At 46.5% G+C, this 27,827-nt stretch overlaps 1 protein-coding gene across 1 annotated transcript; it reads left to right on the top strand.

Annotated features, from left to right (window-relative positions):
* On the top strand, positions 1-27,763 carry LOC119441805 (intraflagellar transport protein 81 homolog). Its single transcript, XM_037706427.2, is given in 15 exon segments — positions 1-207; positions 1,298-1,401; positions 3,659-3,839; positions 5,441-5,596; positions 6,564-6,674; positions 12,900-12,984; positions 14,140-14,247; positions 14,250-14,302; positions 14,683-14,778; positions 16,038-16,178; positions 16,237-16,386; positions 19,063-19,281; positions 19,692-19,778; positions 22,836-22,999; positions 25,236-27,763. Coding segments are annotated over 15 exon segments (2,049 nt in total). The 5' UTR covers positions 1-63; the 3' UTR covers positions 25,486-27,763.
* The last annotated feature ends 64 nt before the right edge of the window (positions 27,764-27,827 follow it).

Here is a 27,827-nt window from a genome sequence, read left to right as displayed (position 1 = left end):
CGACCGCTTCAAAGATCGACCGTCGTCGCTTTCGGTCGGATACTGCGTTTCCGAGCTGCCACCATGAGCGAGCAACTGAAGTTCATCGTTCAGGAACTGAACAAGGAACCTTTCAACAAGAAGCTCAACCTCATCAGCTTCGATGCCTTTCGGCCGGACCAGCTACTGCAGGCGTTAAATGACGTCTTCGCCGAGTTGGACCCCAAGGTTTGTAAAGCATGACCCGCGGGCTAACATTGTTGCTGCTTGCATGCGACTATGCAATGTTAAGGTAAGGGCACTTAGTTATTAGTTTTTAATTTGCGGTTCGTTTTTTTTTCCTTGTTGTGCTTGCTTGACCACGAACTGGAAGATGTAGATCACCACAGTTATACTTTGAAAAAATATCTAATACAGTTTCATAAAGAAACTGCTGTCACATTTAATCACGGTAAGCCGACGTGTGCTGCATCTGTACTTTAAGCTATATCGTCGACGTGAACTGATATACAGGAAAGTACAAGCACAAAAAAAAATGAAAAAAGAAATAGGCACGCAAAAGCTTGTTTTTGACTTTGCACCCGCCGCGGTGGCTAAGTTAGCTAAGGCGTTGCACTGCTGAGCACGAGGTCGCGGGATCGCATCCCGGCAGCGACGGCCGCATTTCGATGGAGGCGAAATGCAAAAACGCCCGTGTGCTTGCGTTGTAGTGCACGTTAAAGAACCTCAGATGGTCAAAATTAATCCGGAGCCCTCCACTACGGCGTGCCTCATAATCAGAACTGGTTTTGGCACGTAAAATCCCAGAAAGAAGATTGACTTTCATAGGCGACCCAAGTTTAATGCACGCCACGCTGATGCAATTTAGTGTATAATCAATATGAGATTCTTATTGTTCGATACATGTATAGAACATCACTCTCCGTTGTGGCCCGGTGTCTATTATAATGCGTTTCTTTTGATCATTATAAACGTTAATGAAATCGCGGATATATTTCCCTAATGCCGGACTGACATATCGTCATCGCACCACACGCCTTCTTTAATTTTTCTTAGATTTTAGTTTCAGCTGCACAACATTGCATGGATTTTGCGTCTTTCACCCTCTCTATGTTAATCACCCGTGAATAAGGTGTACGCGCGACACAGTTTTGGGGGAAACAACGACAACAGCATATTGAACAGTGGAACGCCTATCCCTTGTTTGTTCCTGCTTGGCTGGTCCTGAACGTTGCTTGCACTGGCTGCGAACAGAGAGGCGACTTGTGTAAGCACTACAGGAATGCGCGCGTCACTGACTTCAGTTCGCTGGTTGCAGATGAAAGCGGACGTTCGCAGCGAGGATCCCGAGCAATTGGCCATGAAAAACCTCGCCTTCCTGCGCATATTGAAGTACAAGCCTCCACCTGACATCGCAGGCCGGTACGTGGCGAGCTGTGCATAAAAACGAATTAAAAATTAGAATAACGAAAGTTTGCAGATGCAGCTTTATAGGACTAAAATAATAAACGTCGGTGACGACGATGTGGAGTGTTCCGGAGCTCTCCCTTAAAGAAGTTGCTATATAAATTTTGTATTCATATTGAGTACGTATTCCTTTCTATAGACTATCTGTTGATATTCGATTGAATGACACGCATATATAATTTTGTTCGGGTCTGCGAGTTGACTGCGTGAACGCATTGCTCGATGCATAATATTTCCCGGTACGCCTTTACTTAAGGTGCTCGTCTGTATTCGGAATGACAAAAGAGGGGGAATACAAACAAGGTGAAACAAAGCAGGTTCCATATGGTGATAGCGAACATACACTATTAAGTAATATACAGCCGGCCAACGAAAGACAATACTTACGTACGATTATCACCATGACGAGCGGGTCAAACCGAGTTATAGGCATTGTCTCGTGAACAATAAGTTCGCTAAGCCACCACTGCAAGTTCTGCATGAGGATGACCTGCACGGTTTTATTTACATGCACGTCCGTGCCGCAGGACAGGCTGCTCAAAAAAAAATTGATTCCAGATTCCACATTGTGATAGTCATTCCCACATCACACTAAAAAAGAATGAGGGAAAGACAGAAAGCAAATTCGTTGGTTAAAAATAAAAACAGCCCAGGTTATACACATAATGCATGACAAATGTATCGCATTGCAAGGTAGAATTATTAACGGAAGAACTTCAGAGTTTGTCGTCCTTACACACGGTCCGCTGTGTCGAGGTACAAGTCAGCTTCTTGGTTGATAGCGGGGAAGATAGCGCTATGATAATGATACAGCACTCGTCATTAGCAGCTTGCTCTGCTGGAACAACCCCGTCAGTTATAGTCGCCGCCTGTCTCTTTCCCCTTTTTATTGCTCTTCATACGCTCCACTTCGTTATTACCAGATCAGCAGCCAGCCCGAAGCTACGTCTCGCTAACAGTTCGCGGCTTAATGCACACGATATAACAGGAAGTTGTTGGGACTCTGGTTCGGTTTCGTGTTCCGCAGTCGTGCGTCACATAGAGGGTCGCTTGCGAAGGCCGCCGGTGCGCTTAAAACGTGGTAGCTGGCCTGCGCTATACCGGGAAGTGCGGACTCACGCCGTCGTCGGTCTCGATCGCTGAGAGGTGCTTTTGGTGAGGTGATGAAGTCGCGAGGTGGAAGGAAACGAGAAATGGGTTTATCCTACATAAAGTTTGTTCGATTCAAAAAAGGTGCACGACACCACAAACGAAAAGGTGCAGGAGGTGCCAGTTATGTGTGCCAGGCTGCACCCACTCACTGCAAGGTTCAAGGGTGCACAACACCGCGGCGGCACCTTGCCTTGCACCCCGTGCAAACGAGCACGGTGGTGCAGGGTGAACCGCTGCACCTCGGGGAATCGAAAGCCTAGGTGCACTGCACCGTTAATTGGTGCAGAAGGTGCAGAGAAACTTGGCTGAATCGAATAAACCTATATTTATAACTGACTCCATGATTATGGGAGTACACCAGAACCCAGCAGTCTACATGGCTGAATCAAAGCACACTAGATCCCAGCAGTATGCATAGCTGAATCGAAGCACAGTTCATGTCGGATCACACTACATTCTTTAGCAGTGAGCACTTTGCATGTCCGAGCACACACCGCACGCAACATCCAAGATGTCCGCTTTGAAGCAGTCGTTTTCCCCAGCTCACTAGACGAGGGAACTCAATGACCTTGTCCCGGCCATTCGGAGTGGTCGAATTGTTCGCAGCATCCCGTCCACGATGTCGCACCATCTCGCCGAACTCAGCCTCATGATGTAGCGCCTTCGCTCCCGATTATGACGCAATGACGAGGTAATCGAGAAGCAGCAACCGACGCCGTTCCCACCGTCGGTCGTCGGCTCGTTGCAGCTTGGACTACCTGCAGCGACTGCGCTTTCACACGAACATCGCCACACGACAGCCGCTTGACAAACGCGTAGCCTTCGGCAGACGAGTTTCACAATGACAGCGAGCCGAGTTGCTTGAATAGAGGCTCTTGACCCCTTGGCAAAGCTGAGACACCCTGCCGCTGTAATTCTGGGCTTGTTAGCAGATCCACAACCCCCGCGTCCAGTCTCACGAAGCATTCTCGCGCGTACTAAGCGAAACTACTGTCTGCAAAAGAAGAACAAAGCTATACGGACAGCCGGTGACTCACACTATTCACATTGTCGTCCGCAGAGGTTCGTTCCGCCAGGGCCTGGTGTCGGGTGCAAAGGAGGCTGTGCTCCCGGTGCTCGAGTGGACGCTGCGCGGCCTGCCCGAGCTACGCAAGAGGGCCTACCTGGGACGATTCCTCGTCAGGGTCGAACTGCCGCCCGAACTGGACGGGGACGTGGACTTGCAGGCGCTCTACGCGCAGGTATACGCCACGTGTTGTAATACGGGAGCAGCACTTGCGTGGCTCATGAAAGCGGCGGCTGCACGCTTTCCGTGTAGGACCAAGCTCACGCGGTAGAACACGTAATGTTAAAAGGAGCGATTGTAGAAGATTGGTCCGGCGATCTGCACCTCTGAAAATCGTGCCTTCCAAAGGACCAATGGTCGCTGTTGGTCGCTTTACATAATTGTGAACTATGTGCTGAGTGAATTGCTTGTACTCGTAGGTGTGTGGCTGCACAGTTCTGATGAATAGAAGTCTTTCTTGGGGAACTTAAACGCTGAAAATTTGGTCCGTCCGTCCGTCCGTCCGTCCGTCCGTCCGTCCGTCCGTCCGTCCGTCCGTCCGTCCGTCCGTCCGTCCGTCCGTCGTCTGTCTGTCTGTCTCTCTGTCTGTCTGTCTGTCCTGTCTGTCTGTCTTTCTTCTTCTTTCTTTCTTTCTTTCTTCTTTCTTCTTTCTTTCTTTCTTTCTGTTTGTCTGTCTGTCTGTCAACCGATTCAGCCACCCGGCCAAAGTTGGACCACTTGCTTACCGCCCAAACTACTTAAACTGTTACGGCTGTTCATACTTGTGAACGTTATCGATCAAAAAGTAAATATTACGCATATCTGAGGCGCACATCACTAGGTAAGTATTAGGAGGTGTGTTCCTTTAATAGAAAATACATAGATACGTAACTCTAAAGACCCTAGTTTCTTAAGCTGCGCTCAAAATGCCATGCTATGCGCGCCGACGAACGACGTCTGCCACGAAGGGAGGGAACCCTCTGCACAAGCTCGTGTTTCCCCAACTGCGCGCCGACGAGCGCCCTCTGCCATGGAGGAAGGACACCCTCTGCACAAGCTCATGTTTCCCGATGTATTGCCAGATGGCGTCCATGTCTCACGCAGCGCCTCCTCAATTTTATCAATGCCAGCCAGATGCGGCCGATTCCGCCTCCTCAATTTTATCAATGCCAGCCAGATGCGGCCGATTCAACATAAAGGAAGCGCTGTCTGAGGCAGCGAAATCTGAAATCTGTTCAAACAAACCTCCATTGCATTTATCATGCCAGGACGGAAATGGTACGAGAACAGCATCACGGGTGGCCGCGGATCAGACCAGCACTCATGTAGTACGGCCGGCAGAAGACTATCGTCTTTCGACGACATTTGCAGCGAAGCACGCAGATACGCGGCCATTTTTTTTCTTCTACTGTCGACTTTCTGGGGGTGGCGAGTCCAATCATTTCTCTCCAAATGAATACGCTTTGCATGCGAACTCACCAGCTACAATTTGTAAATTTCAATATGTGCCGTAAAGTTTTAATTGAAAAGGTAATTTGCGATTCTTTTTATATTTAGTTTATTATGCATTTCAATTTCTAGCGCAAGTAATGTAGGCCTCTTCGAGTATTTCAGCTCAAGAACTAAAACAGTGCTATCTACCGGAGGCGAATTTTAATGGTCTAATAAAAGAAACACCCCGTCTAGTCAGCAACATCGCAAACTTCGACTTATTATTTTCGCGCGCGAATAGACGGGCACTTCTCAAGAATACTCTGAGCGAGCGGCACACACGAACCAGAACGTTGATCCACGCAGTATGAAGCGGCCATGGAGCAGTTCAAGGAGGCGCACAAGATGGGGGAAGCGCTGAAGGCCAGCGGGCTTAACACCCAGGAGCTGCGCAGGGACATCTCCCAGATGGAGCAGGAGCGCGAGCAGCTGACCAAGAAAATCGCCAAGCTTCGCCGTAAGGTAAGCATGCCGTCTTTTATTAAAACTATTACGTTCTTTTTCTTTCTTTCTTTTTTGTATCAAATGCGGGACTAGAAGAGGAACGACAAGCAAGTGGAACTATCTTCAGTCTGAATGATTTCACTCGAAACACGAAAAGAACTTAGTGTTAAATATTACTACGTGCTTGTCATTTCTCTGTGGTCCCTCGTTCCATGTTTAGCATTCAAACACAATATGAATCGCAACTATACCAACAAGCCCAAGCGTTCACATTAGTGAAAAGTGTCGATGCCACTGCACGCGTGACCGAGCCAGTCACCGGTCCCAGTGATCAGTGTAGCATTTTCTTGCTGCGAAGCACTCGATATTGAGCGAAGTAGCGTTAGTATTTCACAGAGCTTCGCAGAGCGTGCTACCGGAGTACCGTCACCAGGGCCGGCGATAAACTTTCTCAAGCGGCTCCGGTACTTCTAACAAAGATTGTACATACACTAAGCAAAACCGTAATACCGCTTTCTTCCCGAGATGTCCCAGCACCGCTATTGGCTTTGGATGCAGACGTAATGCTTTTGAAGTGAGGTGCATATTTCTATGAAGGATAGTCGATTGTCAAAAGCGTGCGACTATTTACTTCGACCATAAATTACGGTTTCTGCCCAGTGCAATAGGGACGTATAGTACGGTTCATTCGTTTTCCAACGAGGTAAGTTTAATCGATGAGCGGTCGCAGCATTGTTACGTCACTAATCAACGATGCTACAGCACCCGTATACCAAGCAAAGCGAGCTTCTGCACCCGTCAGGGCAGGTCGTGACAGTTTAACGATGTCGTGGGAACTTTCTTCAGCAATGTCGTGTCGCTCCCGAAGTAAGACGACCTCGGTTACGTCGGTAGCTGCTGGAATACAAATGCCCTTACAAGTCGATTTATCCGGCTAGGGTTAAAAATACCGATAAATCAAAATTTTGTCGTCAACACGTCGCAGGTCGAAACTCAGCGCAACAAGGACGTCCTGCTGCAGTTGGCCAAGAATCTGCGCGAGGAACAGGACAGGGCAGAGACGCTCGCCCAGCAAAGGAACAGCCTGCGAGACGCGGTGAGTTGTGGCCTTGCGCGTGATTCCGCATTACTCGAACCTGCGAACTGTTTGCCTTGTAGATTATTTATTTATTTATTTATTTATTTATTTATTTATTTATTTATTTATTTATTTATTTATTTATTTATTTATTTATTTATTTATTTATTTATTTATTTATTTATTTATTTATCTTTCAATGCTGCAGACTGAAGGTCCAAGCAGGGTGGACAATACAAATGCAAACAAAGCAGCAACAACCAAAAGACATATAGCAACGAAAGAATAATACCGATGCAGGTTCAAAAACGTTAATTCATAGTCTGATCACTTGCTTCAGTAAGGCAATTCGAATCATGCATGGTCCTTGAAAAATAAGAAAATTCCAACAGGTCAGTGCGAGCAAAATATGGCGTTAGCGCGTTTTGTTGGTGGTGTCGGGTGGGTCTCCTAATTAAGGGTGATAAATACGGTGATAGATCTAGAGGTAGTTTGTTATTCAAAAGTTGGGAAAGAAATTCTAATCTAAATGTTAGCCTTCGTGCCTGTAAAAGTGGTATGCCATTCGTTTGCATTAAATTAGAGGGCGAGTCTAATGCGGAAAATTTGTTAAATATGAACCTTACAGCCTTTCTGTGAATACGTTCAAGAGTACCAATGTTACGTTTAGTATAAGGCAATGTGAGGTGTACACAAATCTACAACGAACATGTAGCCGCGAGAATTTTTAGAAATGGTGCATACAGAGTTGGTGTTGCTGTTGTTGTGCGGCCCAGTTCATGCGTGCAAAGTGCAGGGCGATTTATCACGCTGCTGTATCGGCCAATTACCGCAAACGAAGGACGCGGGAGGGCGCCGCGAAGAGGGGACGCGGCGGAAAACCCACGCATGGAAAGAAATGCGGCTTAGTGGTTGCGCCGTAGAAGAGTAGCCGGATACGCACCCTCACTCGGAACTAAAGGGAAGACGGTTCTAGCTGAATGGGAAGCGCTCGGGGAGACGGGCATGAAGATAAGAGGAAGGGGTGTTTTTGAAGACTCCGCTACCGATAGACGCCCCCGAGCTTCCCAGATGTCCCGTTGGCACTCTCGGCCGCTACGGTGGTTTGTTTGTGGGCCTCGCCGCCGGACGGGGAAGCGACGCGACACACGGCCACCCGGTTTCAGTGTCACTGTTTGGCATCCGTGCGCACCTTTTGAAAATGCCTGGAGAGAACGGAAATTCTTTGACGACCAGTTAGCCGGCTGCGACCGATGGGCGTTTTTGTGCGCGATCGCCTTCGGGTCACAATTACGGCCTTTGGGGTGTTCAAGCGACCCGGCCCACAGCTGCACGGAGTACGTGACCGAGTTTTTTTTTTTTTTTTTTTTTTTTGTGCTGGCAGCTAGGCAGCCCAATGTCAAGCACACATATCGTCAATAGCCATAGCTTCGTGGGAACATTCTCTCAGCTGGTGTGACGGCTTCTTGCGGGAGATGGTTAGCCCGCGGGCTGGTGCGTAGACAAAGATGGCAAGTGCGAGCTCGAGCCTGGCTTCCGGTGTCGGCGGACATCAAGGGCAATACTCGTGGTCTAACGTATAGGGAGAGTGAGATGACACGTGTCTTCCAGTGAACCTATCCCCTTGCGCGTGGTAGATTGTGACATGCTTTTGACCAATGCCGTGTCCATAATGAAAGTGTTGGTGTTATTGTTTGCAATTGTGTGAACCCGCATGTGTTACTGGCTCGTTTGGGACTCTTTGTGCCACTGAGGGTTTAAAGAGTCGTGTTTTAGTTCTATGAGGGAGAGCGTAGGTTCGGGCTTGGACCCGGACAAACGCCTGGGCGTTTGAATAAAGCGCCTCTTTACTGGACAACGGCTCTTCCTTCGCGCTGCCACCGTGCACTGGAGAGACTCATCGAGGGACGCCGACTTTGAACCTCAAACACCTTCCCTCCTTAACTAGTATTGAAGCTAGCAGAGGAAAACGGGAAAGGAAATTAATTGGGTCCCATATAATGCACGCATATTCTAGTTTTGGTCGCACAAGAGCAATGTAACAGAGAAGTTTAACATTAGTAGGAACAATTTTAAGTTTATGTTTCAGGACACATAGCTTGCGAAAGGCTGATGAGCAAACATTATCAATATGAAGATTCCAATGTAGGTTAGAAGTCAGTGCCGCACCGATATATGTGTAGCAACTTACGTGTTGTAATAGTAAAGACTCTAATGAGTAAGTATATGAAAGCGAATTCTTCTTGCGAGTCACTGGAAGGCAGACACATTTGCTTGTGTTTAGTGACATTCCCCATTGTTTTCACCATTCATGTATATTACCCACACTAGCGTTGAGGTCCTGGTAATCGTTAGTGCAAACAATTTCTTTAAACAGGACACAATCATCAGCAAATAATCTAATTTCTACATCAGGGTTAACAACATCAACAATATCATTATTGTACAATATAAATAGCAAAGGGCCTAGCACACTGCCCTGTGGTACACCAGATGTGACTTGAAGACAGTCCGAGAGCTCACCTCCTACATCTACGTATTGTTTGCGGTTAGTTAAGTAGGCTGAAATCCAACAAACAAAAATTTCTGGAATATCTATTGTTCTAAGTTTGAAAATTAGTTCACCGTGAGGAACTTTGTCAAAAGCTTTACAGAAATCCAAGAAAAAGCATATTTAGCTTACCGTGTCTATCCAGTGTTAATGCAAGAGAATGAAACAATGGGACGAATTGGGTTGCGGTTGAAAATCCTTTCCGAAACCCACGTTGAAATTTAGTCGATATATAGAGCGCTCTTCCAGAAATTTAGTTATACTAGTTCTTATGATGTGTTCGATCATTTTACAACATGACGAAGTTAGTGAAAAGGGACGGTAATTTCCTAGTGTTAGGCAGTCTCCCTTTTTAAAGATGGGCACAACTCTGGCTGTCCTCCAGTCACTGGGCAATTGGTAAGTCAGCAAAGAAGAACGAAAAATAATAACCAAAAATTTAGCAAGATATAAAGCATATTTTCGGATAGACTGCAGAACTTCTCTAGAAATTGTAGTACGGCGTTTACAGTCAGTGCGGTTGGATGAAGGCGCTGCTAGTAGTTCGCGAGTTCGCTGCGCTAATAGGTACGAATATTTATGGTACAACAAAGATGTCATTTTTGCACATGCTATAGATCTCCAACTGCTTCGACATCATTTTGCGATTACCTTCACGATGCATTAGACAAATTAGTTGCCAGATACCCTAACTCACCACTTTTCCTTCTTGGTGACTTCAACATTACCGATATCATTTGGCGTAACGACATGGCAACGTCCCAGTCTTCTCAGAGTATTCAGTTTATAAACACTCGTTTGGACTTCCACTTCACCCAGCTTGTACTGAAACCTACGCGCCTATCTGCCTCTTCATCTCACATACGAGACCTAATTCTCACTACAAACCCTGATGTAGTTCCCCCAATTCTTAACTTAAAAGGATTGAGTGATCACCTTGCGCTCACTTTTCCTATCAACACACGGGCTCCTGTTAAGAAAACTACGAAGGTCATCCGCGATTACAGCAAAGCCGACTTGGCTTCGATTACCGCTGCATGAAATGGAAATTTTCGCAGCTTCTTACATCGCTAATTGTGATCAGCGCTGTGTTGCAGAAAATTGGCGTATTTTCAAAAATAAATGGTTGTCACTTCGTCTGCTATTTTGTCGCACATTTTCACACAGTCATTGCAGCAGTCTGTTCTTCCAAATGACTGGTGCGTAGGAAAGGTGATTCCAGTTCACAAATCATTTAACACACACTTACCCAGCAATTACAGGCCTATCTCACTAACAAGCATTTCATGTAAAATTCTCGAGCATATAATATATTCGCATCTGGCTGAGTTTTTAGAATCCATCTCCTTTTTTAACCACTGTCAACACGGTTTCCGTAAGTTCTTTTCGTGTAAAACAGAGCTCTTATAATTTACTAAGGATCTTTTTGCAATTTCTGATCTAGGTATACCGACATCGACTGCGTACTTCTTGATTTTGCAAAGCCTTTGATTGTGTGACCCATGATTTACTTGTGCTTAAGTTGACTGAACTTAACCTGGACGTAAAGGTACTCGAGTGGATAATTTTTTTTAATTCTCGGTTTTCTAATGTTCCAGCAGGAGTTCCTCAAGGCTCAGTCCTGAGTCCACTTCTTTTTTTAATCTATATTAGCGATCGTCCGAACTGCGTTCTTTCTTCTTCCATAAAACTATTCGCGGATGACTGTGTTCTCTACCGTAAAATTACTAATCCTTCCGATTCCTAAGAACTGCAGGACGACCTTAACCGCCTGAGTGGTGTTCTAATTGGTGCATGCAAGTAAATTCAAATAAGTGTAAGACCATACAAATATCTCGTAACAGTGCCACGCACCCGTACTTTATTAATGGTGCTCCTGTGACGTCGGTTACCTCTTACAAGTATCTCGGCCTTCACATATCAAATAGCCTTTCTTGGCATTCGCATATTGACTATGTTACTAATAACGCTAACCGGATGCTTGGGTACTAACGCCGTAATTTTAGCTCTGCCCCTTGCTCCCTGAAGCTAACTCTTTACAAAACTTTAGTTCGCTCGAAATTGGAGTATGCTTCAGCCATTTGGGATTCGACTCAGTCTTCACTAGTTTCTAATCTAGAAAGTATTCAAAACCGCGGTGCACGCTTTATCTTATCTAATTATTCTCGCTATGCAAGTAACTCATCAATGAAACGAACTCTTAACTTACCTGATCTTTTATCACGCCGCAAATTATCCCGTCTAGCTCTGCCCGTCTAGCTCTGCCTTTTTCACAAAGTTCTTCGTTTGAACCCCCTTTAAAAGAAATCATTTTTGCCCCTCCGTCTTATATTTCGTCCTGCACTGCCCACAGCCTTAAAGTCGGAGTGCCATTCTGCCGCACAAACCGTTCCAGTGACTCATTCATCCCTAGGACAAGCACTGACTGGAATCGCCTTTCTGCATCAGTCGCACTCATCACCGACTCTACGAACTTCAAGACCGCTGTTCAGAATGTCTTTTGATAATATTCTTGTTTGTATTTTTACTGCATTATTTTTTTTTTCACTCCACTCCTTTCGGTAACGCCTTCGGGCCTTGAAAGTATATGTGAAATAAATAAATAAACAAACAAATAAATAAATTGCACTTGATTAGATGAACAGACAACTTGTGTCAGCATACAAGTGTCCGTGTGAATTCGCAAGCTATCGGGCGCCCCGAAATTTTAAAGGGACACTAAATATAAACCTTACAAACAATGTACTATGGTAGATTAGTTCATCAAAACCCTCAATGCATTTATACTTACTTGCGTGGAAAATAAGGGTAGAATTTCTCTTTTTGAATTTTGCGCTTAAACCGCACGCTCGTGGCACCGTAGTGCCCTCGCGGAATCGTATAACGTAACCGAGCGTTTGGATCCTTTCTGCGCAGGTATACTGAGTGGCAACTTGTAAAATCTGATGATCGTTTATTCAAGACGGTACTTGGAATAATCTTTAGTAATATTTTACTAATAAGCAGACACATAGCCTCGGCTTGACGCTGCCAAACTTATTACGTGGCCAAGAGTTTGCGCGGGAGGTCCAAAGTGGTATCACCATTGGTCTCGTATTTTACGTCCCTTTCTGACCTACCAAGCTGCTTCTCCAAGTAAGTCTTACTTAATCGCAATTCAAACCGTAGACGTAGGAGGACGGTGAAAGTGGCATGCCATCTTGGCGCTAGGTGGCGCTAGCGCCAAGTATGTCCTGTCACTACTTCTATTGTCCTCGGCCGCAACGTGCTACATCTATATACTGCTCGTAATGGATCACCAACAAGCCCACATTGCCATCTTGGCGCAGTAATCATAATCTCCCAAATTCAGCTGAACACTGAAGACACACATGGCAACAACGAAAGCTGAAAATGGGGCACGCGCACTCGTGCGCGTATACGCACTAATACTGCATTTCATCTTTCAGTCACAGCCCTAATGTTCGTGACTATCACGGGCTCCGTGACAATGAAATATTGTGCAATTTTTATTGCGCTAGCAATTATATGGACACTCCAGGCGCATTTCTGCCTTCGCCGTCGGCATCGCCGTTATGTTCCGTACAAAGTCCAAGGGCGATAACGTGTTTTAAGATTACCGATAAGAAAATCGATGCATATTTAATACACCGTCGACCATAATCTCTGTACTTCTTGCTATTTAACTGCAGCTGAACCACTGCGAGCAAAAGATCCACAGGCTAACGCAGCAGCTAAGAGACCTGCAGCATTCGGGAGCCGGCGCAACACCAGGAGGTATCTGTCAACCTTAAATTGGCTACTATTGTGAAATATGCACTTAGGTTACCGTTTGCCACGATTCCACTATTCTTAAGAGGAAGCTTTAGCTCGGGGCCAACGCCGTTCTGCCTATTCAAATACCTGTAAAACGCAGAAATGATTCTATATGAGACGACCGCTGGACCAACTTGAATGAAATCTGTTACATTTGAGAGAAAAAGTTAAACACTAACTGAGAAAGTGGATTTTTTTTTTATTTTGGGCCTCAAGCTTTATTCTAAAATTGCAGAAAAAAGGTAAGTAAAAAAACAGCAGAAGCACGAAATTTACAGATCCCTAACTCCGCACCAAAAATATATATCGCAATTCTGTAAATTGCACCTGTTTGAGTATCTAAATTAAGCGGACAAATTTGATACATAGGTTTACAACTTACGTGAAATTGTTACAATGTGTATGAAGGATTTGCAAAAGTCCTACTCACAAATAAATTAGTGGTATACTTGAGATCAATGTATAATACATCAATTATGTCCGCTTTAGACGTCTTATGAAGTGCAGTTTACAAAATTGTGATATCTTTATTTGTTACTGAGCTAGAGTTGAAAACTTTATTACTCAAGGTTTCTTTTTCTTTTTTTTTCTTTTTTTTTACTTTTGCAATTTTAAACAGTTCTTGTAAAAATATTGACGGCCTAAATAAAACATATCATTCCTACGGTCACTAGATTTTAGCTTTTACTTTAAAATACAACAAACCTCATGAAATTCGCTGCAGTGGTTGCAGAGAAAAATGATTTCTTAATTTGAATGTATTTCGACAGGAGCTTCTGAGCTAAAGCTTTAAAGAGAAATGATTTAGGGGCGAGAGAAAGTATGGCGTACAATGGCGGTGGCGCGCTATAGCGCGACGTGCGTCAGAAGACTATGTAACTGCGGCAATAAAAGTAATTAGCACGTGTGACGACATGAGCCATCAAAAAACTGACATGGCACTGTAAGCTTCAAAAAGAGTAAGAACAGGAAAAGTAAAACGAAAATGTGCGAATATTCTGACGCTTTGGCTGGAATCATATACGTAAAGACAGCAGTAATTGCATCAAGTATATGATCGAAAACATCATGAGCAAATGTTCGAAGGGGGCCTTCTTCATACTTCTGTCCTCGCAGGCCTGATGAAAAAGCTGGAGGAAGAGGTCCGAGCCAATGGCTACCTGGTGCGAGACAAGCTGCCCAAGGAAATATCCGCCTGTCAAAACGCGATAAGAGACCTGCAGAAGTGGCCGCTGAACCAGCAATGGGGCAAAACGAACTCAACAGGCTAAAGGCGAAGGTAAGTGCAAATGCACGGTAAACTGTCCAAGGCCAGTATACTGAGCTTCCCATGAGCTAGCAATTCTGGACGACGTCTTCTGGCCACTGCATGCCTCTGCTTTGATAGCCCTCTGAAATCTGTCCATAGTATCGTATAGAGAAACCTTGCTGCAAATAAAGGTCAATCGCAGCAAATTGACTGACTCCGACAGCGCGAGAGCATTCCTTCCGCAAGAGAATTGCTTTCCTTCGACACTGAACTGCAAGCTGACAGTAGCTGCGCAGCCGTAGCGTCATCTATAAATTCAACCTAAGACAAGGTTACCAAGTAGATGATGTAACTGGCATATTAAACTGCAATTAACAACAGTCGCAATGTTTGCTGTTTTTTCGGTGCAGGTCCAGACTGAGAACCAGGAAATCAACACTCTTTATGAGCACAAGATGCGAAGTCAAGAGCAGACCGATGACAAGTTGACGCTCTTCAGGCAACAGGTATGTATAGCTATAATACGCGGTTTTGCCATGACTTAATTAGGTATACAGTTTTGCCTCAGTGGCGCTATTACAGAATGATGGTGGTAATGGCACCCCGCGCAGTATTCACGGAAATCGCGAGACAACTAGAAGCGTCAAGTGAAGAAAGTGAATGCTAAGCAAATACGGCGCACCACGAAAATCTCTTCGGAGCTCTTGAACAAGTGCATTAAGATTTCGTGTTTCCAAACGGCCGTCCTTGCGGTTTACCGTGCTAGCAACAGACCTTACACCATGCATACGTCCCTCCAAGAAAGAAATAACGTTTTAATTAGATTACCAAGACAATGAGTGTGTATACAGTATAAAGCTACCACTGCCTTCGAAGTACACACCGCAAAATCTTTGCAGACCGACAGACGCGCAAGTAACGACATTCTGTCTGACCACTCCTATATGCTCATTAAAAGCTCTCGGCCGTCACCATGAGTTTCGCTATACATTGCATCTCGGACGCAGAATGCTGCGCTGGTCTGATTCTGCGCTGCAGAAATCAGTATGAGGTGCCAGAACGATGGGCAGTGGCTCGAAAACGCACTCGGGGAGTACGCTGAAAAATATGCCTTACCTTTAGAATTGTATAGCATAACCCTTGCCCCTGAGCAGAAGAATAATGCCATATCTAAATTATGTTTCTAAGCCTATTGGGGGAAGTGAGTAAGTGGAAAGGAGCTATGGGTGTAGCTTGGAAGCTATGGAAGCTTTACACGCGAAGCTCCATATAGTGAGTTAAATGTATCTTTGACGATAGCCCGTGGTCGGACCCAGTCCTCAAACGATGTCACCTTCTTCTTGGTCACCTTCCCGGAACTTCTCGAGTCCTTCACATTCCCACACGAGATTATGAACATTTGGAGTTGCCTGCCTTGTGCATGAATGACATATCACTCGCGAAGGTGATTGCGGGCGGTCACGGGGTCATTGCATGTCGTTGCCACGCCAGAAGGCGATGATGTCGTCAGTCACGACTTACCCTGCTCTTGCCTTCGTTAAAAGGATTTGTGGCCCTCGGGATAGCTCTCTCGTATATCGAGACGGCGACACAGCTAACCAGGAAGCAGTAGGCAGCACGAGGACGAATGCCTCGCGGACTTCTTCCGCCTTGCAGAATTCCCCATCTGGATGAGTGCTTGACATGCGCAGTCTAATAAGAGTAAAAGCGCAAAAGAACACGCATGTATGCGTGACATGCATATGTGCCCTTAATTCATCCGCAGGCTGCGGTCATCGCGCGCAAGAAGGATGCCGCCGCAGAGACGCTCAACGAGCTGCGACTGCAGGTGTCCCAGCTAGAGGCTCAGCTGCAGGAGAAGCAGAGTCTCGTCGCCGGCGGCGAGCAGGTCCTCAAGGGAGACGAGGTACGCCGAGGCAGGCCACGCCTGTGCCCAGTGTTCAAACTTTCTTTACGGGCTGCAGTTCAAGAAGTACGTGAACGCGCTGCGCGGCAAGAGCAGCCAGTACAAGCAGCAACGCCAGGAGCTGGCCGAGCTGAGGGCCGAGACCGGTGTGCTGGCCAGAACGCAGGAGATACTCATACACAAGGAGCGTGACCTCACGCAGACTCTGGTGAGTGCGCGAAGCTTGCAACGCGGTGAAATCGCCTTAATCAAGCAAATGCACAGATTGCGTGAAAGCGGGATGATACTTGCGACCTCGGTGACTGCCACCGCGACGGGTAATGGTCGACCAAGGTAGGGAGGCTTGCATGTAGGCTTAAGGCGGCTTACGTTTTCAAATGGACGTTGAGTACGTCCCTCCAACCTTGTTCATCAAAACTGCGAGACTCTCTGAATATTTTCAGACCTTGATGCAGTAGACTTGCTCTCGAAACTGTTACTGGATCACCCTTCTCCGATGAAGAATGTTTTCTGTATATTAAGCGCCAACAATACAAGTTCTGTAAATATCGGGTGTTTCTTTTTATGCAGAACACTCCTTTTAAAAAAACGCTGTCATGTCTAGGCACCTGTCGATCTTGTGAAAAGGCTACGTGGCTAAGCGGACATTAGGAGCAAGAAAAATTCCACCGATAATTTGTCTAATTGAAATGTGATAATTAACATTAATTACTAACTTTAGGGCACATGTATTTTTTAGTCGAAGCCAAGGAGTAGTGAAGTCATGACTGCTTAGCAGAAATATTAAATAACTAGCACCACTTTAGGGATATGCAACCTTAAAATGTGCTACATAATACATGGGCGTTGCAGTTACGTTTTCTAAAAGCATAGCTAAAACAAATCGGGACGATTTTAACAGTAACGCCGAGACATTTGTTAGCGGATTTTGGAGACGGATATCTCGAAAGCGCTACTAGTCTTAGGATTTCTGCAAAGCCGGTATGACTTCACTACACATCGGTTTCGATCTCACAATTTCAACAACCACCTCTACCCTTTAAAACAACCGGTGAGTTTTGAGATTTGAACCCAATACCTTCTGCGCAAGAGGTGGCTGCTCTGCCACTAATAGGCCAATGCTGCGTTCAGCGAGGCGGATGCCCTATATGCTCTACCATTAAGCCGCGGCTGCGCTTAACGACGCGGATGCTCTATTAGTTGGCCACCGCTGCGTTTAAATGCAGCGGTTTCCTTCGTGGTAGACCAGCCGCCTCGTATGCAGGAGGTGCTAGGTTCTAATCCAGGTACCGCCAGACACTCACGGGCTTTTCTAATGGATACAGCTATAAGTGCCCCCCGGCCTGGTGCTCGGCTGTGCGGCGGGTTTTCATCACAAATGGAGGACCCTATATCTCTGGCCGCCCCCTGTCCGACCGACAGACTTGTTGTAGGGCATCTTCCACAGCTGCTGGGGGCAGACCAGAGCTGCAACCGGGTACATACCAGCAAAATGGGTAAAAGCGTGTTCCAAGTCAAGTGCTCGGCCATTACGGGACCTGAATGCTTGGAAAAAGGCGTATGTCCCCGGTCCGAGCGCGTCCACGCCTAATTAGACGTTGGGATGCCACATGGGTAACTGCCGGCATGGTAGCGGCTCAGTCTCCCCCCCCCCCCCCCTTTTACAAGGTTTTTGAGCCCTTCGGGTTCCACGTGATTTGCATGATGCGGGCTCCTTCCATAGAACAATTCACACCTAACGAAAGCCGACTGTGGGGCCGCTGGACGCCTGTGTCATTTTGGGTATAACCGCTGGACAGAGTAGGTTTTGAAGCCACGTCCTCCCACACCCTAAGTGGACACTCAGTCAAGAGGCACGAGAAGAAGACATATGTATATATATATATATATATATATATATATATATATATATATATATATATATATATATTGCTCCGACGAAGGTCCGTCTCGCGGCCGGAACATAAGTGAATTCGCTTTTTTCCCCTCTTATTCTTACGTACTTTTAAGTTTTTATGCCTCTTTTGCTGCAGGTCCTGTGATCCAACCGATGCTTGGCTGTTCTGTACACATTTATATATATATATATATATATATATATATATATATATATATAGAGAGAGAGAGAGAGAGAGAGAGCCACACGACAGCAAAACAGATTAAATAAAGAGCTTTCTCCTTCTCAGCACTAAGAGTGCGGTGAAAGTGCAGCCTTCTCGTTTATGGTCACCCAGATGTGCCCGCTTAGCTCACTCCAGCCCGCTTTTGGAATTCACGAAAACATGCGCCAGCAGCGAAAACGTTACAGGTGACGCGTACGTTGCGCGTTCTGTGCATATATAGTGTTACGTAAGCTGCTCATTGTTTTTAGGCCTAACAAAAATTTGGTGAGAATGGCTTCTCGAATACGGAGAAAACTGAGCATATTGTCCACACATAGAACGCCACGCCAAGCTCAAGCTTCTTCGGTGCCTTCTTTTCAAGGCTTCTGGTTGATCGAACGGCAGAAAGCACGTGGGTATATAGGGGACACCGGCTACGAAACGATGCAATGAGCAAAATCTGAAAACTATTACTTAGGTACAGCAAATGTTGGTACCATTGATCGCGACACAACGACCGCTCTTTGTAGGGTAAAACTATACAGCTGCATCTTAATATGAAGCCACGCCATCATAACTTCCATCATCATTCTTGCGTTTGTGTTTTAACTGTGTGATTCGCGCTTCATTTATGCATATCGGCTTCGTCAATTGCTAAGTGGATTAAAGGAAAAATGAGACATCCGCCCAAATGTAGCAATTATTTGTAATTATTGTGGATGATACATAGTGGATGATGCATTGTGGATGATACATTGTCAACAGCTCCCGTGCCGTCGCAGGAGGCGCTCGAAGAGAAACATGGCGTTCGCGGCTACCACCGGCTGCAGGGAGCTCTGGAGAACTTGTCCGGCAACAAGGCCACGCTAGACGACACAAAGATGGCGACCCTCGAAGATATGTCCACGATGGTGACTAACCTCAACAAGCGAATCGCCGAAAGGAAAGGGCGCCTGGCGCCGGCCATAAAAGACCTGAGACCACTCCGGAAAAGCTACCAGGTAAAATCGAGCAACACTGTCAATATAATAATACGAAATTAAGCATCAAACAGTGGTGCACTTTCCAGACAGTCCCTGCCCGTGTATAGTGTTGCGATACCAAAAATACGTATACGGTGCGCCTCACACGACTTAAACGAAATGTCAGTTCTGAACTGCGACAGCACGTACATGAGGAGGCATCATGACCCAACTCTTTCTAGTTCTACACCCGCCCCTGCCTTCGCTATCCAACCGGGAACATGGTGCCGATACGGAACTTTCTCGTGAAGGGGCCTTATCGCAGCAACGCGGAAGCAATATATGCTTCCAAGCGAATGCATTATATTTAGTGTAACGGTCCGCAACACCACCTGCCGGCTTCTTCTTATTCTTTAATAGACATGACCTCCGGCTCATTTTCTTCACAGGACGTGACAATGGAGTACGAGAAAAAGAAATCAGCCTACGATACATGCGCAGCAGGCCTGGAAAGTAGTATGACAAGTTTGGAGCAGGTAAGTTCCTTTATAGTCACTTTCAAGTGGCGTACATTCAGTTATGGCTCAGCCGTAAGTGGCATTATAAGAAACAGCCAAGAGCGTTATGTTGCCTTCCTCTTCGACTTCACACATACGAGGTGTGTTCAAAAAGGAACCGAAGTTTTGCTATAATATCTTTATTGTATATTATACAATATTTTAAGCACTGTCCCCCTCAGAGTAGTCCCCTCTACTGTCAATGCACTGTTGCTATCGTTTCTTCCATTTTTGGAAAGCCTCCTGGAACGCACTTTCTTGGATGGCGCGCGCAGGTCTCTTGTATTCTCCTGAATCTCATCTGTGGTTTGGAAACGACGTCCTTTCAACGTGACTTTAAGTTTGGGAAACAGAAAAACGCCTGCTGGGCTAGGTCTGGAAAATACGGTCGATTGGGCACAACGGGAGTGTGATGTTTTGCTAGGTAGCTGCCTACAAGGAGCGACGCGTGAGCCGGCGCAGCGTCATGATGCAGCATCTAAGTCTGGTTTTCCTACAATTCAGGTCTCTTACTGCGCACAGCCCCTCTGAGATGCGCTAGCATTCCCTGGTAGACTTCCTTGCCTACCATCTGACCACGTGGTTCAAATTCCTGATGGACAATCCCTTTGCAGTAAGAAAAACACAAACATCATCATCTTGATCTTTGACAGACTCATGCGTGCTTTTTTGGACGAGGAGACCCTTTGCCCACCCACTGCACCCTAGTTTCAATTTCATAGCCATAAACCTACGTCTAATCGCCTATTACCGTGTTCTAAGGAAGTTTTCACTGTCATTGGCAAGCATTTCCTGGCTTTTCAACACAGGTCTGTTTCTGATCACCAGCCAACAACCGCGGCACGAATTTTGCACTGAGACGATGCATCTCAAGTTTGCCACGCAAAATTTGATGGCATGGTCATACGCTGGTTCCCACTTCCTCAGCAACTTCTCGAACAGTTAAACGACGATTTCCAGTAATCACAGCACGAATTCTCTGGACATTGTCATCTTCTGTTGATGTGGAAGGTCTCCGGGCTCGGGATCATCACCGACCGACATTCTGCCACGATCAAAACGCTTAAACCACTCGTAGCAGTGCGTGAGTGAGTTAAATAACTTTATTTAGGTCCAGAGAAGACGCAGGGGTGCGACACACACACACACACAAACACACACAAACGCGCGCGCGCGCGCGTTGTTCAAGCTTTCTTATTGTCACTTTGGCACTAATCCGACGAACAGGTTGTGCCCATGCTCACTTCAGCGGCTGTAGCTCGCCAACTAACGGTCAGAGCGATCTCAGTAGCCGCAACGCGCTCCCTCTCCGGCTGGCGCGCTGTTTCAAAAGCTCGGTTTCTTTTTGCGCACACCTCGTATTAGTTGACAGAGATGACTTACCTCTTTCCCTACCATGCGGAAAATAGGTGTTGTTTGTACGTTACGGCAGATTTTTTTTTTTCTGAAGGAACTACTGCACTAAATATTTAATGTAATACATAAACAGAAAGCAAAGTGAATGCACTTTGCACGCGTAGAAGTTTTATTAACGAAATGTATGTCATAAAAAAGATCTAAATTGTAAAAACAAGATTGTGCGATAAAATTGAACAACGTTTGTAAAGACACGCTTCTATCTACTAAGAAAAAAATGTTACGAAAATTATGAGATATACGAAATGTATTGCCGTCTATTAGGCACTATCTCCGAAAAAAATCAAAATTTTTCATTGAACGGGTATTTCGCTGCAAAAATTTAACTGCAAGCACTACAGTTGGTCGTGCCGGGCTGCGGCCGCCGATGTTCCAGGTTGGTTTGCGTCGTCGTCGCTTTCAGACTCAAAAAGTCCGACGAAAAGTCAGCGCCCTCTGACTCGCTGCTATTCGATGCATCGATAAGATCAGATTAGCCACAGAGGCAGCGGAATCGCAATATCTGCGATCTCCCGAAGCGCGCGCGCAGTTTCCGGAGCCGGCCATTTTTGCGTTCTGCTTTGATGATCGCGAAACTTCGAAGCGCGTTTAAAAATCACCGCTCGGCGAGAAAAAAGCGAAATGCTTAGAAAACAAAAATATAGTTCCTCCTCTTTCACGTCTGATGGTGCAGTGCGTCCGTGAGCGGCCGGGAAGGTCTCGAAAGCGGCGTTTCAAACCATCGACAGAGGGCTAACGATGCCCAATGGGCGCGGTACGGAAGGAGTTAAAGAATTATACGTCTTAGCGCGCGGCGAGACACAAGCGCCGCGAACAGGAGGCGGCTTTGGTGCCGCCGTGAGAGGCGGAAATGCAGGCCTTCGTACCCGAGAGGGACCACGGACGAAAGACCTGCAGTGGCGTGTGTGTAGGATCGGATACTCCCCGTCAGACACATGTCTAGAACTATTGATATATTTTTGGCATGGAGTCGCCATGTCTATTTCGTGCTGCGCACTATCCACGCTACAATCATAGGAGAACGATGTTATCAGTATTCGTAAAATAAAGGTGCAATAAGAGCTAGAGAGCGCATAAGAGCCGCCATATTACAGAGCCGTCATCGCACGCGGTCGCGGCGACGACATCCAGCAAACGCATCAGAAAAAATTCGTTCCAAGCGGCCAGCGACAACTTCACGATGGGCGTACCCGCGATAGAGGAAGGGATGATCCCCGCCTATATAGCTGCTTGTTCAGCCAACAGTCTATACACGCGCGTTCACCGGCAATGATGGCGGGAGAATCAAATGTGGGCTAGGGGTCATGCGATTGGAGCAGTATATGTCACTCGTCAAATTTCATGGCGACGAAAGCAATAGCAATGGCGTACAGATGTGCGATCAGAGAGAGAGCGCGTTTAGTTGACACCAAGATCGCCGGTTATGTCACATTCATTTCTTCAGAGCAAGGGTATGGTGAGAGAACGAACGATATGCGTGGTGATCTGCTGTGGATTGCGGACGCATATGATTAGCGGCCACAATGTATACTCTTCATTGGAAGACCTGTGATGCTACGCGTATATAGCTTCTATTAAGTGAACTTCTTGTTTTTTCCGATTCCACGTTCTGTGCACCAGGAAGTGTCCAGCCTCCGAAGTGAGCTGAACAGCGAGGAGTCCAAGCTAAACTTCCTCCAGCACAGCCTCCGGATCCACGAAGTACAGCTGAACTTCCTCAAGGCTCGTGGCGTGCTTGGAAACCCCGCAGCCGATGCCGGGTCCGACAGCCAGACTTCCCTCAGGTAGGGACACTGTGAAAGTATACTGCCTTTCCTTCCCTCCTCTCTCTCCCTGTCATCTTTGTGTTCCCTTTTCCCATTCCCCTGGTGTAGGGTAGCCAACCGGACGTTATCCTGGTTAACCTCCCTGCCTTCTGCTTTTCTCTTGCTTCCTTCCTGCCGAAGCTGCGATAACAAATGGTGGTGTGCGAGCAAGAAGTCTCTGCTTCAGAGCCAGACCTTTGCATTCTCTTGCATTCCACACACTTGCAGCCACACTCTTGCATTCGGCGTCAGCGAAGGGCAGAAACGTTTCCTACATACCATAGCCCTAAGTAGGGCTGCAGTATGTAAAAATAAATAAAGACGAACTGCATCACCCAAGTTACACATCGGCATTGAATGAGCATATTAACGTTCATTCTATACACCGAAAATAAGTACGATCATCTCGGTAGTTTCGATATTGAGTACGAAGTTTCTGGACTGAGTGTCTTCAGCCAACACTGAATGACAGGTAGGAAGCGCCATTTGTTGGTTTCGAGCAGGAACACAGGACGAGAAAGAATAAGTCTGGCACACGACTCGCCTTCTTTTGAAAGCACGGTCAGAGGAGACGACCGATGCAAGATCTCTGGCTGCATTGATTTCACACACGTGGTGTAACGCAAATTAAAGGGCCCCAGAACCACTTTTTATCGAAGTCCAGAAATGCATTTAAGTTAAATTAGACAATATCAGAAATACTTCGCCGCAAATATTTCTTCAATGCGTTCGCCAGAAGCGGAGTTATAGGCAATCAAACATACCGTTCGCGGTGCTTCCGCTCTTTCTTCAATGATTTGCACTGCGAAGGCTACGGCGGAGCAGGGTATATGGGTGTGCCCACAACGCTCCCTATCTGAACGTTACCGTAGAGCGCAGCTCAAAATTTATTGTAGATGTTCACACGGTGTGGTGCGATGGCGGCAGTGAAGGCAGAGTCGAGGAATCCCTACAGGCGGCCCTGAGCTGCACGGAGGATTTCTTGGCGGGCACGGGGCTCCGGCTCTCCCCGTCCAAGTCCGAACTCCTTTTGTATCGACCGACCAGGAGGAGGCGCATCCCCAAGGGTCAGGTGCCTCTGGAAAAGGTTGACATCTCCATTCGCACGGCCATCGGGCAGGTCATTCCCAAGGTGGAGGTCATCCGCGTACTCGGTATGCTCATCGAGGCAAATGGTTGTAATGGACAGACGATCGCTCGTATCGCCACCAAAACGGATAACATGGTCAGGCTCATCACTAGGGTCTCCAACAGTCGCGGTGGGCTGGGGGAGGACAACCTCCTCAGGTTGTACCACGCCTTCCTAGTGAGCCACATCACGTACGTGGCCGCCGCGCATCGCTGGCACGGATACGAGAGGGCAAAGCTCGAAGTGCTGATGCGCAAGAGCATCAAAAAGGTGCTCGGCATCCCCATGGCCGCCAGCACGGAGAAGCTCATGCCAGCTGGGAGTCCACAACACTCTCGACGAGGTTGTTGAGGCACAGCAGACGGCCCAGGTCGTCAGGCTCTCTTCCTCGCCTGCAGGAGGCGGATCTTGGAGGCGCTGGGCTGCAATCCCGCTGCCGTCAGGGAGAGGCGGTGCGCAATATGTGCTTCAAAATAATTAATTCTGAAGATATAATTAGTAGATTTTTGTCAATAAGTTGACTACGTGTTTCGATTTCTCGTGGAATGTCCATCTCTCTGAATATTCCAGCTCAAGAGCTAGAATTATGTTATCTGCAACAGGCTATTTGTAAAAATTCCACAACACTTAAAAATAATCACCTTGTATTCTAAATCTTGCAAGCTGGGTGCACCATAGTTCGGACAACTATCAGCATGTGGGCCGTTGCTGCAGCTACCGCCTAGAGGAGCTCCACAGGGCCGTACCGTTTTTTAGTATAACAGTCCAGGTGTCACCATTCGAACATGGAAGTTTTTTCATGCTATGTTTTGATTATCTGTGATTTGCTGGCTGATTGCCAAGTGCTACCCTTCAAGCCCTTGTTCTGTGGTTTTGGCAGGCCTGTATGCTCTGACTGCTACTTGTTTGGTAATAAAGTGTTGTTATTATTATGCGGGGACTGCTATAGCAGCGGACAGCTTTTTGTGACAATGAAAGTTAGGGGGTGGAACTTTACTGCCATGGTTACTTCATAGTAACATTTGTCTTTACAACCTCACTGCAGTTTGAACAGTGCGTACACATGCTACACTCATACTCGTGCAGAGCCCAGCTGAGTCACGAGATCGCCGAGCAGGAGAAGCGGGGCAAGGCCCTGCGGGAGCGCCAGAAGGAGTTGCGCGAGAAGCAGGCCTCGCTGCGCGCGCAGACCGAGCAGTGGACACACCTGCAGGCGCTGCTCAGAGCGAAAATGGCCGCTGTCACCACTCCGTGGCACCAAGGGGCACCACCGCCGCCACCAGGTAGCATGGTGGCGCGTGGAGACACCACTTCAAGGGACTGGCTCGTGCTGTGATTAGAAATCTCGAGAAAGATGGCACCGAAGTGTAGTGATTTGCAGTTGGCAATCCGCGGCCTGTGCGTGTTTAAATATCGCGTGATGCGGACAGTCTGCGGGCTAGGTGAGATTTCATTCGATCGTTACATGGGAGCAAAACAAGTGCAAATGTGTGTGTGTAGAACACGGGGTCGTGTCAATGCTGTTTGCTGTGCCACCATCGTTTATCACTGTTCGTAGTGTGACTTAGAGGCGTAGAAAAGCAAAAAAAAAAAAGACAACTGCTGAAAAAAAAAAAAACATTGATTTTAGATGAACCGTCTCTGCAAATTCATGACCGCTGTGTTTATTGCGCTCACGCACCCCACCTCCTCCCACCTCCCAACTTATGTAATACCCTGCTAGAGGCCTCCAAGTGGTAATAAATGATGAAAGCTTTTCTCTTTAGTTATGTTTTGTACTTGCAGACTACACAGGTGCAGATTGCTGACCGAGATACATAGGCTATGCTGTATAAGATATTACACTGTGATATAGAATAGATGCCATATGATATAAGCAAGGTAATTTTACTGCAAACGGGCACTTCCTCCCCCCTTGGCAGTAACCATCTGGGGAGAAAGAGGACAGGGGAAGGGAATTTAGGGCAAGTTAAAATTGCATAAACAGAGAAATCTCCCAGGCTCTCCAGGAGAGTCCATGATTCTTTCTTTGCTGTGAAAGTTTAGCTTGCTCGTAGGGGCAACAATAAACAGAAGGGAGTTGCAGATTCACTTACAAATTCGTATTCTATACAATCTCTGCAGTGAGCCACTCAGTGCAGCCACTCAGGGGGCTTTGGTGTTCAGCTGCACAGCACAAAGCCACTGGTTCGATACTCAGCCATGGCAGTTGCATCCAAATGGGAGCAGACTGCAAAAACACTCATGTACTACATTTTTGGGGGCATGTTAAAGAACCCCGCTTGGTCAACCTAATTCTGAACCTCCGCTACATCATCCATCATAGCCTCGATGTGAATTTAGGAAGTAGAATTCAGTGCTTCCAACTTCCAAAGCCAGTTCCCGCTAACTCGGACAAAAATAATTCCCTAGATTTCCATAGATATACTGCAGGGTGTGGTTGTTTCATAACAGTTTCAGTAAAAATAAGTTAAGCAAACAGACTACAAACTATATGTTTAAGAAAAATTTTAAGCTCACCTTTAAAATATTTCAATAAGTTACTGCACTCAAGTTGAACTGATGTCGCAGTGCAAGTCCTTAACCTGGAAAAAACGAAAGCTCAGCCTCGCCTGAAGGCATATTCACAAAAGACTCCAGCACATTAATATTCTGCTCAACATGCAGATCAAGATTTACACCGAGTCTTTTTGAAATAGTATGAAAAATGAGCACTCTTGCAGATTATAACAGTCAAAACAGTGTGCCATGTGCTTCATGACACTAATTTAAAAGATGCGCAATAAATTTTTCTTGCATGCCATGTACTGGCACAGCAGCACCACATTTATGTGCTTGCAGGTCACTTGCAGTGGAGCAAGCAGATATGCAGCCAACTTGTTTGTCTTTCCTCCATCCCAAAACTCGCCAAAACACCTCACCACTGGGACTCTGTCAAGGTTGCTCTGCTTATGGGTGGTTTCCGGTAAACTTTAGTATACACATCCAGTCAGATGCTCAGCACCACGACCGCCCTGTCGTGCTCAGCGCTAGGTATGTACCTGTCCGCTTACACTGAGATTTGCCTTCCTGGGTTGTCTGGCGTTTCAGAATGCATTTGTTTCACAGGTTACAGATCAATATTTCCTCTAAATGCACAGAAATCAACAGCACAACGGCGATAGTGTAAAAGCAGCGCTTCGTTAACAGTGCCCAGGGCATCCACACCCTGCCGTTTGCTTGGTGAGATGCATTCACTGTACTGCAGCACAGTCGTAAGCTGTATTTCGCATGGTAATGCAGAGGTAACTTGTGGTTACCAAAATCAAAACAGAGCAGCAGTTCCACGTATCGGTCGTTCTGGCATCGACTGCAGCAGTGGTTTCTTCTAAGCACAAAATTTCCCTAGATTTAAACACACTTCTCTATTTCCCTAAACAAGGTTTACAATCCCTAGATTTTGGGAAGCTTCCCTGGGGTTGGCAGCGCTGGCACAGCTCCAATAATAATATTGTCATTAATCACTAGGCTTCTCCCTTACAAGGACACAGCAGTCTGTTCTCTTGCCTAAGTATTCACTGAAGTATTGTTCGGCTGCCCAGTGAACAATACCGATCGATGCAATGTGCTTCTGTAGTATTGTAGCTGATGTCAAGTTTCTCTATTACATGAATGAACATGGCGAGGAAGGGGAAGAAA

Source organism: Dermacentor silvarum, chromosome 2 (assembly GCF_013339745.2).
Source record: "Dermacentor silvarum isolate Dsil-2018 chromosome 2, BIME_Dsil_1.4, whole genome shotgun sequence".
NCBI lineage: Eukaryota > Metazoa > Arthropoda > Arachnida > Ixodida > Ixodidae > Dermacentor > Dermacentor silvarum.
Note: the sequence above shows the minus strand (reverse complement) of the source record. Positions and strands in the feature narration are given on the sequence as shown.